General features: G+C 41.0%; 1 protein-coding gene across 2 annotated transcripts in view; it reads left to right on the forward strand.

The window, feature by feature from the left end:
• The first annotated feature begins 3,677 nt into the window (after positions 1-3,677).
• Positions 3,678-13,942, forward strand: part of Ttk (TTK protein kinase) — a 44,006-nt gene continuing 33,741 nt past the window's right edge. For both annotated transcript variants that reach the window (XM_052715510.1, XM_052715520.1), the window contains exons 1-4: positions 3,678-3,747; positions 4,897-5,050; positions 8,844-9,057; positions 9,364-9,470. In XM_052715510.1, the coding sequence (XP_052571470.1) occupies positions 4,915-5,050; positions 8,844-9,057; positions 9,364-9,470 (457 nt within the window). In that variant the 5' untranslated portion in view covers positions 3,678-3,747; positions 4,897-4,914. The remainder of the gene's footprint in view (positions 3,748-4,896; positions 5,051-8,843; positions 9,058-9,363; positions 9,471-13,942) is intronic.

Genomic DNA, 13,942 nt, shown 5'->3' on the forward strand with positions numbered 1-13,942 from the left:
AAACCAGAGAGGGGTGTCCTCTTACTGCTCAACAGAATATGTCCCAGGAAAGCATTTTGTCTGCCACTTTTCCTTTCTCTTCCTGTTTTACTTTCAGTTCCCTCCAGACAAACTGTCTTGGTAAAACGCAGAATACAAAGGTGGCACCATGCAATTAACGTTTCAATACAGAGCAGATTTATTATTCCAATTACATCCCATTTCTCCACTCTAAAGTTTTGGCAAGAACACTTCAGCTGTTAGCGGTTTGCATCTGTCCGGGCCTGTAAATTGGGTGTTGAAATGTGTTTTTAAAAAACTACTTGTATATATCAGAGAATGATGCCTGTTTTTATAAATGTATGAAGATTTGTGATACAAAATCTGCAACTAGACTTCAAAGCATTTGATCTCAACTTCCTGGATCTATGTGTGAGAACATTTTCAAAATACGTCCTCCATCAGAGATCACAGGCCATTTACTCACATAAGCCGAACTACTGAATCTGTTTGTAGAGGTCTCTGTCCAGCTAGACTTCCTGGTTTTAGTATTTCACCAGTTCAGCATGATACCTTTTTTTCTTTTTTTTTTTTTTGGTTTTTCGAGACAGGGTTTCTCTGTGTAGCTTTGCGCCTTTCCTGGGACTCACTTGGTAGCCCAGGCTGGCCTCGAACTCACAGAGATCCGCCTGCCTCTGCCTCCCGAGTGCTGGGATTAAAGGCGTGCGCCACCACCGCCTGGCGACACCTTTTTTCCATTCTTTTGTTTTCATCTGATTTGTGTCTTCACATTTAAATTAGACATCTGAGCATGGCGGTTCTGGCTGCTGTGGAAGCTGAAGCAGGAGGAATGATTCAGCCCAGGAATTTGAAACCAACACAGAGAGACAGCCATCTCAAAACAAAAGAAATAAAACAACAAGAAAGTCTCCACATGTATTGGGTTTCTTGTAGGTAGTGAATTGAGACTTGCTTTTTTTTCTGAAAAAATTTTTTGATCCTTTACTTTGCGCCTTTCCTGGATCTGGCTCTGTAGACCAGGCTGGCCTCGAACTCACAGAGATCCGCCTGCCTCTCACTCCTGAGTGCTGGGATTAAAGGCATGCATCACCACCACCTGGCGATCCTTTACATTTAGTGCAATTATTGGTGTAGCTGGATTTCTGTCTACCATTTTGATAATGTTGTATTTCTTCCTGTTTTTTCTCTTCCATTTTGAATTATGTTTGGCTGATTGCCTTTTCAGTTTCATTCTTTGGCTTACAGTAGCCCTAACTTTCTGTTTGCTTGTTAGTTTTTACTTGTTTTGTTTTGTTTTTAGTGATTACATTAGGCTTTTAGTAACACTATAGTTATATGATAATGGATCACACGCATTATTTTGGTGTGTAGATGTGTGTGCATACTCGTTGTGGATTCAGAATTACTCTACCTGAAGAACTTTCTTAACTGTATCTTGTATTCTAGTACTAGTGCTGATAAATTCTTTCACCGTTCTATGTGTGAAAATATCTTTATTTTCTCTTCATAACAAATAATACTTTTGCTGGATGTAGAATTTGTCTAGGGTGGCTTTTTTTTCTTTTTCTTTTTAGTAGTCTACAGATTTGGTTTGGCCATCTATATTTTGCATCGTTTCTGAGGGGAATTCTGCTGTCATCATTGTGATTGTTTTCCCATGTGTAATTGCCTTTTAGCCTTCAGCTGCTTTTAAGACTTTTCTCTTTGCAACCTGTTTTAAGTGATTTAATTATGTACCTACAAGATTCATAAATTTTTGTGTTTGAGATATTCTGGAAGTTATTCAATCTGTTGGTTAATTGTTTTTTTAAATCATAATTAAACAAACTGGCCAGTTTTTAGGTTTCCCCTCATTTCCTTTAAAAACTCCAATTTTATGTACATCATAGCACTTTATTTTACAGTCTACAAGTGCTTTTGTTTATTTCTGTCTCTGTGTATTTAATTTTACATATTTTAAAATAAAGATTTCTTTTTCCTATTATTAGTTGTGTGTGTGTGTGTGTGTATGTGTATGTGTGTGCTCGCATGCATATGAATGTGTGTGCCTCAGATGCCCCGATGTGCCCTTAACTGTTGAGCCCTCTCTCCAGCCCTTTGTACAGTTTTTAAATTATGTTTCCAAGTCTAGTGATTTTTTTTTCTTTCCCCAACAAATTGGCTGCTAACCTTATACAATGTAATTTGCTTTGCATTCCTTGGACAATTCATTTCCACAAATTTATTTTGATTTTCTCATAGACTCTTGATTTCTCTGTAACATGTTTAGTTAAATTTCCCTCTTAGTTTTTGGAAGGCATGATATACAATAAAAATTTACTATTTTAGTGTTCTTATTGGCCAAATGGGTCATCTGTGCCATTTCCTGATCTGTTTTAATTGATCTCTTCCCCCCACTTAACAGTTTCATTTTCTTGTTTTCAAAGTCTGGTGATTTTTTTTCAGTTAGAAAACAGACAAGTCTAAACATGACCCTGTTGAGGTTTTTTTTTAAATTTTATTTCTATAAATATTGCTGAGCTGTGTTCAGGTCTAAATCACATGGTGATAATTTGATCTTTTTAATTTTTAAGGGTTGCTTTTCAGCTTTTATGCTTGACCAATGAAGGCTTTAGTTTACGGGCTAACTTTGCATTAAACTTTCTATCTATGTGGGTTCCACATCCATGGATTTAACCAACTGTAGACAAAAAAAAAAATTGTATTGTACAGACTTTTCTTGTTGATATTTCCTAAACAATACTGTATAACATCTACTCATATCATATTTATATTGAATCGGGTGTTACAAATGATGTAAAAACATTCCATTTTAAAGTATTCAGGAATCCAGGAGTGGTAGTACACGCCTTTAATCCAAGCACCCTGGAGGCAGAGGCAGGTGGATCTCTGTACATGCAAACACAGCCTGATCTGCACAGGGAGTGGTTCCATGGTAGCCAGGGATACACAGTGAGACCCTGTCTCAAACACCCCCTGCCCTAAAGAAAATAAATGTATAAGGAGTAGAGCATAGGTCATATGTAAAGACCACTTTATTTAAAGGACTTGAGCATCCGCGGATTTGGCATCAGCAAGGGCAGACAGGCGAAGACATTTCATGCTGCTTGAAGATGAGAGTTCTGGCTACAGCCTTAGCTTCTTATGCATAGCAAAACCAAGCGTCAAGTCCGACCACACAGCAGCCGCCTTTTTCTCCTTTTTCACATATGAAGTTAAATCACAGCCAGTCAGGGGCGCTGGGTATCAGACAGGACGCCTAGAGAAGCTTTTCTTCTAAGAGCAGCTGAGCTTGGAACTGGGACAGCATCCCAAGGAGGGAGGGGGTCTGGAGAGATGAGCTCAGCCAGGGCGGTCATGGGGGGAGGGAGTACCAGAATCCTAACAAAGGGAAGGACCGGCCCTGGGTTGAAAACAAAGCCCGGGCTCCTAGGAGGGTGCTGGAAGCGGGAGGAGGCGCCAAGGGAAAAGACCCCGACTCCTGGCCACATGGCCCAGGTCGGAGGTGAGTAGATGCGAACAGCCCGATTCCGCAGGGGCGGATAAATCCCCGGGATGTTTGCAGGTGGGTGCGCCTAGTCTCCACGCAGGAGGCGGCGCGGCACAAGCAACCAATCACGGACGACGCTGCCACGTGACGAGCCGCAACCAATAGGCGGTGGCGGTGGAGTCAGCGGGGAAATTCAAACGTGGTTCCGGACAGGGGTTGGGGTTGCACTGTTTGCGTCTTCAGCTTGGCCTCCCGAGGTGAGTGCCGCGGTGCAGGGGATGCGGAGCGGCTGCAACTAGCGGGAGGCTTCGGGGAGGTCAGGGCGGCGACGAGTCGCGCTGGGGGCCCCGGGCCAGGCGAGCGGGAGCGCAGGGCGGCGGGGCGGCCTGCAGGACCCGGGGCTGGTAGTGGGAAGCAGGGCCCGGAAGTGGGTGGGACGCGCCGGGCGGGATTGGCGGCGCACCTCTCAGAACCTGCCTCTGCTGGCTGGGAGCTGGGAGGAGGTGGGGGACTCCTGGCTGCCCTCCTTGCGCCGCATTTCTGTCGTGACCTTGAGTTACTGCGTTGTGGAGAATCGCTGACGAGAGTGACTGGAAGGAAGACGGCAGTCTGCTGAGCAGTTGCAAAAACACGGTCATACAGATGAGCTGGGCATGTACGCAGTACTGCGACAGGACCTTAGTCCTTGCGTTAGAATGCCAAAGGCACAAATCACGGTTTTGTCCGGGACAAAACTGCTGAAAGTCAGTTATCAGTAGAAGGATGACTCTTCTTGTGTAGTACTCTCAATGTCGGTATTTACTCAGAGTAGGTGACCAAAAGGGCAGCTTATTCTCAGTACCTAACGGGTTCCTGACATCTCCACTGTCACTACCAGAATTCAAGAAAATACCATCTTTCTCTCGTTTTTAATGATGAAATCTATAGACGGCCCAGAGAAAATAATTCTGGAGAAAAGTGAAGGGAAGACATTCAGAGAAATGAAGTTTTAAAGGACATTAGCTGGACATGGTATTGTATATATGAATCCTAGCACTAGGGAGGTGAACCAAGAGAATGAAGAGTTAAGACCAGCCACAGCGACATAGAGAGATCAAGGCCATCCTAGGCTACTTGACACCCTGACTCAAACACATGAAACTCACGGGTAGCATTTGTGTGTGTGTGTGTGTGTGTGTGTGTGTGTGTGTGTGTGTGATTTCCATATACATACAGTGTAGCCTCACTGTGTATTGGGAAGAATAGATGTGTGTTTGGCTCATTGAAACTTTTCTGGTAAATTACAAACCTGTGTCTGTGTGTTTTCTTTTGGTTTTGGTTTGATTTTGGTGCTCCACTAATACCCAATAACAATTACATTTAGATATGTTTACAAAAGTAATGTTTCATTTCCTTGCTTCTGAAAGGTGAGTTACAACTTAGAAATGGAGGCTGAAGAATTAAGTGGCAGACAATTGACAATCGATTCCATAATGAACAAAGTGAGAGATATTAAAAATAAGATAAACGAAGACCTTACTGATGAGCTGAACTTGAATAAAGTCTGTGCTGATCCTACAGGTGAGTTTTTGTTTTCTTTAAAAAAAAAAAAAACACAACAAAAAACAAAACACTTTATTGAGTGTCTCTAAGGTAACGGAAAGAGAAATTAACCACTCTGTGTTTCCTAACATAGATTTTTTTTTCTTCAGTAATTGATGGTTATCCATTAGACCATTTCATACTTTAACTTTTTTTGTCTTGAATTATTACAAACTTTTCTGCTGTCTAGAGAGAGGCAGAGAGAAGCACATGGGCATGGTAGGGTAGCTCATACCTGTCATCCCAGCACTTGGGGATCTGAGGCAGAAAGATCTCAAGTTTGTGGCCAGTGTAGGAAACACAGTAAGATCCTGTCTCAAAAACTCAAAACAACAACAACAACAACAACAAAAGCATCATTTATTAGTGTGCTCACAAGTAACTTTCTTAACTCTTCTGTTCCCGCCAGCTGGCCTTGTTGGCTAATCTGCCAACATATACATGCAGGGTTTTTTGCTTTTTGTTTGTTTGTTTTTCTGTTATTTTTTATGAACTGAGGAAGGCTCATCAATTTTACTTAAGTTATATTAAAAAAATTTTTTTTTAATTTTATGTGTGAATGTTTTACCTGCACATACGTGTGTGCCACCTTCATGCTTGGTGCTCTTGAATTTTAGAAGAGGGTATGGATCCCCTGGAACTGGAGTTATGGATGGTTGTAAGCCACCATATGGGTGCTGGGAGTGGAACCTGGCTCTTCTGCAAGAGCAACAAGTCCTCTTAACTGCTGAGCCATCTCTCCGGTCCCCTAAAGTTAAATTTAATCTTAATACCAAACACTAGATTTGAAGGATCTTCCTGTTAGTCTGGTAGCTTCACCACCCCCTTTCCTGTCTTAAACCTGTTCTAGCCAGAGGTTCCTATTAGTCCCAAGCACGTGTTCACTTTTACCTGTTGAGGTCTTTATAAATGACTCTTTGTGTGGCCTTCCCTAATGTACCTGTTTTAGATAGTTACCTACTGAGATGGGAGTGTGCCCCCTATCTTCTTTCCTTGTGTCATGTGTAATTTATTTATATGTTTGGTTATTGTTCTGGTCTCCACTAGAATGCTGTTGCTATGAGGACAGTTTCCAGTCTGTTGTTATCTCCAGTGCTTAGAATGAAGCCTGGTATGAAGTTAGCGCCTTACTGAATGATGACAACTGAGTGAAACTAGCATGATGCTCTAGTTTTGTAAGAAGCATTAGTCTCACAAGCTGAAGTCTTTATGTTTCAGATGGTTGATATCATTTGAATGGCCAACATATGGATATTCACAGGATAAAACAGATGCTCTGTGTTCCATCTTTCAAAACTGGGTTAAGACCCCAGTAACTATGTAAATGGTGGGTCAGGAAAAACTTGGCAACAGTGTCTGAGTGCTCAGTTGCTGAAATTTAATTCAAAGGCAAATGTACGATAAATCCAAGGTGTTTCTGCCTGTGTGTGCCCATGTTGCCTTGCTCAGCTGCTCTGTAGCCTCGGTTCTAAGCACACAGTGTGTGTACTTTGCACTGTACACAGTGTCCCACTGAGTAGTGCCAGTAAACACTGCCTGCAATACCCTGGCTCAGACGTGAGATGATTGCATACCAAGTTTCTTGCTCTACAGAAATGCAATATTTAATGGTGAAAAACAAGACTTTTAACATTTTCTCACTGCTAGTCCTCATGTGTATCAAATTACTATTATCTTTGGATTGTAATATGTTAGAAAGCTTGATTTTAAAAATTGCAGGTTTGCTGACTTGAATGTCATTAAAAATTGTTAAATTAATTTATGCTTAGGATTAGAACAGAATTTATATTAAAATCAAAATGCTGATCAAATCTGAAGAACACTAGAGATGCTCTGTACCCTGCAATTTCAAATATCTAGCCAAGATTTCATTCCTTATGTAAGAAATAAATAAGCACATCCATTTCATTAGCATACAGGTTGCTTTCATTCTTAATAAATGGTAAAATTATGTGTGACAATTACTTTAAACTGGGTTGATTTATGATATTGTCAGTAAATGTTCGATTTGTATACCTATTTTATATACCTGCATTCCTGGTGGTTTCTTAAAAATTTCTCAGGTGAAAGGGGGTTGCAGATGGGAAGAACTCTGTTCAGTAGAGAGCCTGGTGCCCAGAGGCCTCAGGAATCAATCTCCAGATCACAATGACAAAATACATTTTGTAGGTATTTCACAAACTAACTTGTTAGGAAATTAGTAGTTGATAAACTGAAATTTTAAGTTAGAATTCAACCCGGGTAAATTTAGAGTGAAAAAGCAAAGTCAGGAATGAGCTGTTATGGTAGAAAGCAAGAAGAGTAATTTTGTTTGTAAATGAAGTGATTGCATTTGGGAAATTATAATTTAAAAATCTTTGTAACCACTAAAATATCCTAAATAGGAGATTGGCAGTCAAGTTTCTTTCTTTAAAAATAACACGAATCAGCACTAAATAAGTGTGTTACCAAGTGAAAATTTTGCTTGAAGGATTTAACCCAGGGCTGTGTACACTCGGCAGAGAAGAGTTGGCTGTCGAAGGCCTTGAAACTCAACACCCAAAAGGTTAGAGGTTCAAGGTCACTCAGATAAGTATTGAGTTGTAGACTATTCCGGGCTATATGAAACCCTTTTAGAAAAACAGACAAGAGTGTCTGAAGTTTGTTTTTTTGTTGTTGTGGTTTTTGTTTATTTATTTTGAGACAGAGTCTCTATTTTTCTATGGTTGTCCTGATACTGCTATGTAGACCAGGCTGATCTCAAACTCACAGAGATCCTCCTGCCTCTGCCTCCCCAGTCCTGGAATTAAAGGTGTGCAACACCATGCCTAGCTTGAAGTTTATTCTTGCTATTCTGTGTAGGATGGGAAAAGAAAACTGATACCCACAAGAAGCCCTGTAGGCTCTGAAGGCATGGGTTGGTGAGACCAGGAAATTCGCAGGGCATTTAAAAGAAATGGAGGTAACTTGGAAGAAGAAGGAGAAGAAGAAGAAAAGAAAGAAGAAAGCCATATTGGTCTTTGTTTCTTAGGTTGTATTTTAATTAAGTTTGAGATTCATGGAACTAATGTTGGATATTATTATTATTATCATCATCATCATCATCACCCAGTAAAAGTTATGCCCAGCAAGAGACATAAACTTCTGAAATGCTAATAAATTAGATGATTAATGGAGAATTTTCCAGTGTGAATTCTTAGAGTTGCAAATAGTGAGATAAGCAGGGTGGTGGTAGCTCACGCCTTTAATCCCAGCACTTGGGAGGCAGAGGCAGGCGGATCTCTGTGAGTTGAAGGCTAGCCTGGTCTACTGAGTGAGTTCCAGGACAGGCTCCAAAGCTACACAGAGAAATTCTGTCTCTGGGAAAAAAAAGGGGGGCGGGGGAAATAGTGAAATAAGACTTGGAGAGATGGCTCAGTGGTTAAGAGTACTGGCAGAGGACTCATGTTCAATTCCCAGCACCCATATTGTGGTTTACAACTGACTCTGTTTTTTTGTTTATAGTTTCATAATTTAGACATTCCTAAAAAGATATCTCAAGATCTATGGCTTCCGGGAGCACCATGCATACACGTGGTGCACAGACATACATGTATGCAAAACACCGCTATACCCAAAATTAAAATAATTTTAAAAGTAAATAAAATCATGAATTAAAATAGTAATATTACAAGGTGCTTATGTACATTGACAGTATTGTAAATGATTAACTATAATTTGGAGGAAAGTGCAATTTGTTATTATTTGTCAATTTCTCTATTGTGATTTCTTTCTTTTTATTCATATAACTCAGAAACTGTTAACCAAATTATGATGGTGGTGAACACTCCAAAGAACTGGTTGAATTTCTTGCTGAAACTAGAGAAGAACAGCGTCCCCCTAAATGATGCTCTTTTAAATAAGCTGATTGGTCGCTACAGTCAAGCGATTGAAGCACTTCCTTCAGATAAATATGGCCAGAATGAGAGCTTTGCTCGAATCCAAGTCAGACTTGCTGAATTAAAAGCGTAAGTTTCAGTTTTGAAGCTACACTTAACCAACTATGTATGTGTACTACATTACAAAGAGAAGATAAAAACATGTAATTTATATTTTTTAACCCAATACTTTTGTTTTTAATGTAAATTTTTTTTCTATGGACATAGATGACTCAAAGTTATGTAGTTTAGAAATTTCCTAAAACAGTGCACAAATATAACCTAGTTTTTTTATTATTGCAGAAAAAAAAGAATAATGTCTTTGAAAAGAGAAGTTATCAAGTGTAGGTAGCTGTGTCCTTTTGACTTTTTAAATTTGGGTCTGTTTTGTTGCAGTATTCAAGAGCCTGATGATGCCCATGACTACTTTCAAATGGCCAGAGAAAACTGCAAGAAGTTTGCTTTTGTGCATGTATCTTTTGCGCAGTTTGAGGTCTCTCAAGGTAATCTGAAAATACCAAGTTTACATTTTAAGTGAAAGCATGTCCTATTGTAACATTAATATCGAATCAGATTGGAAGTGAAAAATTAAAGCAAAAATACTACAGTCGATCAGATGAGAGCATGGAATGGGAGTGTTCCATAGCCTGAGTACGGAGTGTTCACACTACTGTCTTTATAAGGAATGTTTTATGGAAATAAGTACAAACATTGTATTTGTGTGCTTCACCCAGGACAGCTGAAGGAAAGCTTTTTCATTGAGCGTTTGTTAAAAGATAAACCATTTTAGCTGGAACTTAGATAAGCTTGTCTAGTCAGTGGTGTCATAGCACTGGAGGGTGTGTTAAAATAATACTGTAACATTGAACTGGTGGATCTCCGTAATACACCACTGCAAGAACATTTCTTTCTGCTTATGCGATTCTTCATAGTCTGCCTTTTGTTATAGGGCCAAGGCATCTTTCCTCTGAGATTTTTTTAAGCTTATTAAAAATTATGATTTTTTTAACTTTTTATTTGTTTGTGTCTCTGACATCGTGCACCTCGATCCCATTCATTTCCCGTCCCTGCATATACGCCCTCTGCCCTTGCAGCACCCTGTGGCTGTTTGTTTTACTTTTTGGGGGGAGCCTGCCCCACAGATCCCAAATAAATCACACACAGAGTCTTATTATTACTTAGGAATGCCTGGCCTTAGCTTGGCTTAGTTTCTAGCCAGTTTTCCTTAACTTATCCTGTCTGCTTTTTGCCTCTGGGCTTTTCCCTTCTCTTACTTCTGTAAATCTTACTCTTACTCTGTGGCTTGCAGTAGGTGGATAGCTGGCCTCTGGAGTCCTCCTTTTCTGGCTCCTTCTCCTTTTTTCTCTTCCCAGATTTCTCCTTCTATATATTCTCTCTGCTTGCCAACCCCACCTATCCTTTCTCCTGCCTCACTATTGGCTGTTCAGCTCTTTATTAGACCATCAGGTGTTTTAGAAAGGAAAAGTAACACAGCTTCACAGAGTTAAACAAATGCAACATAAACAAAAGTAACACACCTTGAAATAATATTCTACTACAGCTACCCACTTCAAGCGTCATAAAGTAAACCCTTTTGTCCATGTATCATTACTTGTAAGTGTTCATTGCAAAGAGCCATCGATCTGGTTCGAGACCTGATTTCTGCTACACTATCGATGCTGGGCCCTCAATGGAGCTCCTCTTGGTTATCCTGATGTTGCCCTGTGTTTTGGAGATCTGCATCTTTGGGTCTGCAGGACTGGTCCCTTCACGTGCTCCAACAGATCATAGATGGGGTGGATATTGGGGTGGGCCAACCCATAACCCTGGTTCTGGGCCTGGGTAGTTGCAGGGTTGGTCAGCCTGCCAGCTCTCCCCTATCCTCACCACCAGGGTGAGCTCTCCTGCATTGCCCTGGGGAGTTCACCCCTTGCAGCAATGGGCAAAGAGGGCGGGGGGGGGGGGGGGGGGGGGGGCCGGGGGCAGTTGTTCTGCTTTCATGTCCTCAGGGTCAGACCTCCCACACCTGCCTTTGGGGCCAGCTCTACTGTGCTGCCCAGGTATGGCATAGGGGCTACTCTCCTGAGTGCTGCAGCAAATGAGGGGCAGGGCTAGCTCTTCCACTTTTATGACCTCAGGGCCACCTCTCCCACCTGCCTCAGGCGATGGGTGGAGAGAGGCATCTCTTTCCCGCCTGTGCCACCACATGACAGGTGAGTAATGGGGAGCCATGCTAACCACTTTGGGGCTGGCTCATCCACGCCTCCCCCATCAGGATAAGCTCTATTGTGCTGCCCATGCCAGGTACAGGGTCTGCTCTCCCACCTGCCTCAGGCATTGATGGGCAGGAGGGTGAAGGACATTTCCCACCCATGCCACCACATGACAGATGGGTAATAGGGAGAGCTCTCCCATATTCACAACTTCAGGGCTGGCTCACCCACGCTTCTGTCAATGGGGTTGACTCTGTTGTACTGCCCATCTGAGGTACAGGGTCTGCTTTCCCGAGTGTTGCAGCTGGTGTCGGGCAGGGGCATCTCTGAGACATTTTTAACCTGGCTATTCCTTAGTCTTTTTCCCCCATTCATATTCTGGGCATCTTTGGCTATACTATCAGAATACCCTCTGGCCAAGTCTTCCTTTTTCTCTGCTTATTTGTGCTGATATTCTGATCCTATATACTAACCAGTTAAGCATTATCACTGCTAGCAGAATCCCTCTGATGTGCCTAAAGTAAAGTTTGTTCAATGCAAACTGCTCCCCAGGATTGAGGTGTGGAAAAACATTGAACAACTTAGACATGGTTTGGGAATTCTGAGTTTACCTAGGGGATTCCTAAGTCCTAGTAATTAGTAATCTAAATCTGTATTCTGCTCTACTGTGTACTTGTAAAACATATATTTCTCTCTGAGAGAAACTGATTCCTCCTTGCTTTTTATGGTAGGTCTGCTCACACCTTTAAGAACCTGTGGCCTTTCAGTGGTAACTGTAACATAGTTTAGAACGAATCAGTTGAGCTATCTATAAAAACAAAACTAAATCACTGAAGTATAGCAGTCACCAGGTAGGAATAGTGATTGTTTTGAGCAGGGTGGATAGACAGGCCGCTAGGAGGTATGCAGCTTCCTGAGGCCTGTGCACAGATTGCTGTGTGTGTTTAGAGGGAAAGCTCATTCCAGAGCTTTTATCAGATTCTCTAATGGACCTGAGTTTGTAAGGGCTTAAATTCCTGGTGCTTCTCTGAGTCTTTAGGTTTACTAAAGTACTCAATTACATGCAATTTTACCATTATTCTCAATAAACATATGGATGTAATCATTACTGTAATTTCTGGTATTCTTCAAAGTTTGTAAATTTTTTTTTTTTTTTGGTTTTTCGAGACAGGGTTTCTCTGTGTAGCTTTGCGCCTTTTCCTGGAACTCACTTGGTAGCCCAGGCTGGCCTCGAACTCACAGAGATCCGCCTGGCTCTGCCTCCCGAGTGCTGGGATTAAAGGCGTGCGCCACCACCGCCCAGCCCAAAGTTTGTAAATTGTGAGTAACTAGAGGTTGTTTCTTATTAAATATCATTTTTAGTTTTTAAAGCTTTTCTTAGGGCATATGTTATATGCTGAGCACATCTTCCCTACCCCAATTCTCCCCACCCTTCCCTTCCTCTCCCTTTCTTTCTCTCTTTAATCACCTTTGTTGCCCCAGACAGTTTCACCTCTATTTGCATACATATGTGTATGTGCATATACATACACACACACACACACACACACACACACACACACACACACACGATTTTATGTTACTGTATAAAATCTAGGGCCATAAAAGAAAAAAAAAGATATTTAACTAAGATTAGCTTAATTTGCTTACTATGATTGTCTCTAATTGCGTCCATTTTGCTGCAAAGATCATAACTTCGTTCTTCTTTATGGCTGAAAATAATTTCATTGTGTATATGTACCACATTTTTGTCATCCATTTCTCTGTTAGATACCCATCTTGATTTCACAGCTTAGGTGTTGTGAATAATTTTCTGTTTTATTTTATGTGTATGAGTGTCTTGCCTGCACGTATGTTCTTGAACCATGTATATACATGGCACCTGTAGATATCAGAAGATGGCATTGGCTCCCCTGAAACTGGAGTTATAGATGGTTGTGAGCTACCATGTGAGTGCTGTAAAACAAACCCTGGTTGTCTACGAGAACAAGTGCTCTTGACACTGAGCCGTATCTCTAGCCCTGTGTATACTGCTACAGTAAACACTGCTGTGAAGTATTTCTGTTATATGTTGAGCTGCAGCCTTGAGTAAATAAATACCCAGCAGATAGTTGGGTCATATGTTAGATCTGTTTGTACTGTTTTGAGAAACCTTGGTACTGATTTCCACAAAAATTGGGCTAATTTATATTCCCATTAGTGCTGTATAAGAATTTTCTTTTGTCCACATCTGCTCCCACATTTATTGTTTGTAGACTTAATGACTCACCTTCTGACTGGAGTAAGATGGATTCTTGATGTGGTTTTGGTTTGCATTTCTCTGGTGGCAGTGAAGTTATTTTAACACTTTCATCTATTTATTGGCCACTTGGCATTTCTTCCTTTATGACTGTTCATTAGCTTATTTATTGATTGGGCTGTTTTCTTGCTGCTTACTTTTTTTAAGTTCTCTGTATATTCTGGATATTAGACCTCTATTCTATGCATAGCTGGCAATGATCTCCCATATTATAGATGGTTTCTTTACTGATGAACTGTTTCCTTTGTTGTATGGAAACTTTTTAATGTCATGAAGTCACATTTGCCAGTTTTGGCCTCCTTTCCGAAAGTCTTTTCCCGTGGTGAGATCTTGAAGTGTTTTCTCTACTTTTTCTACTTGATATTCTCTATACCCTAAGAGCCACATGCATAGCAGTATAGCCTATGGACTCCATGACTGTTGATAACATCCTGTGTGATAATGATGTACACATTGCATATTT

The sequence above is a fragment of the Peromyscus californicus genome, unplaced genomic scaffold (assembly GCF_007827085.1).
Source record: "Peromyscus californicus insignis strain IS unplaced genomic scaffold, ASM782708v3 Scaffold_11__1_contigs__length_118956290, whole genome shotgun sequence".
Classification (NCBI taxonomy): domain Eukaryota; kingdom Metazoa; phylum Chordata; class Mammalia; order Rodentia; family Cricetidae; genus Peromyscus; species Peromyscus californicus.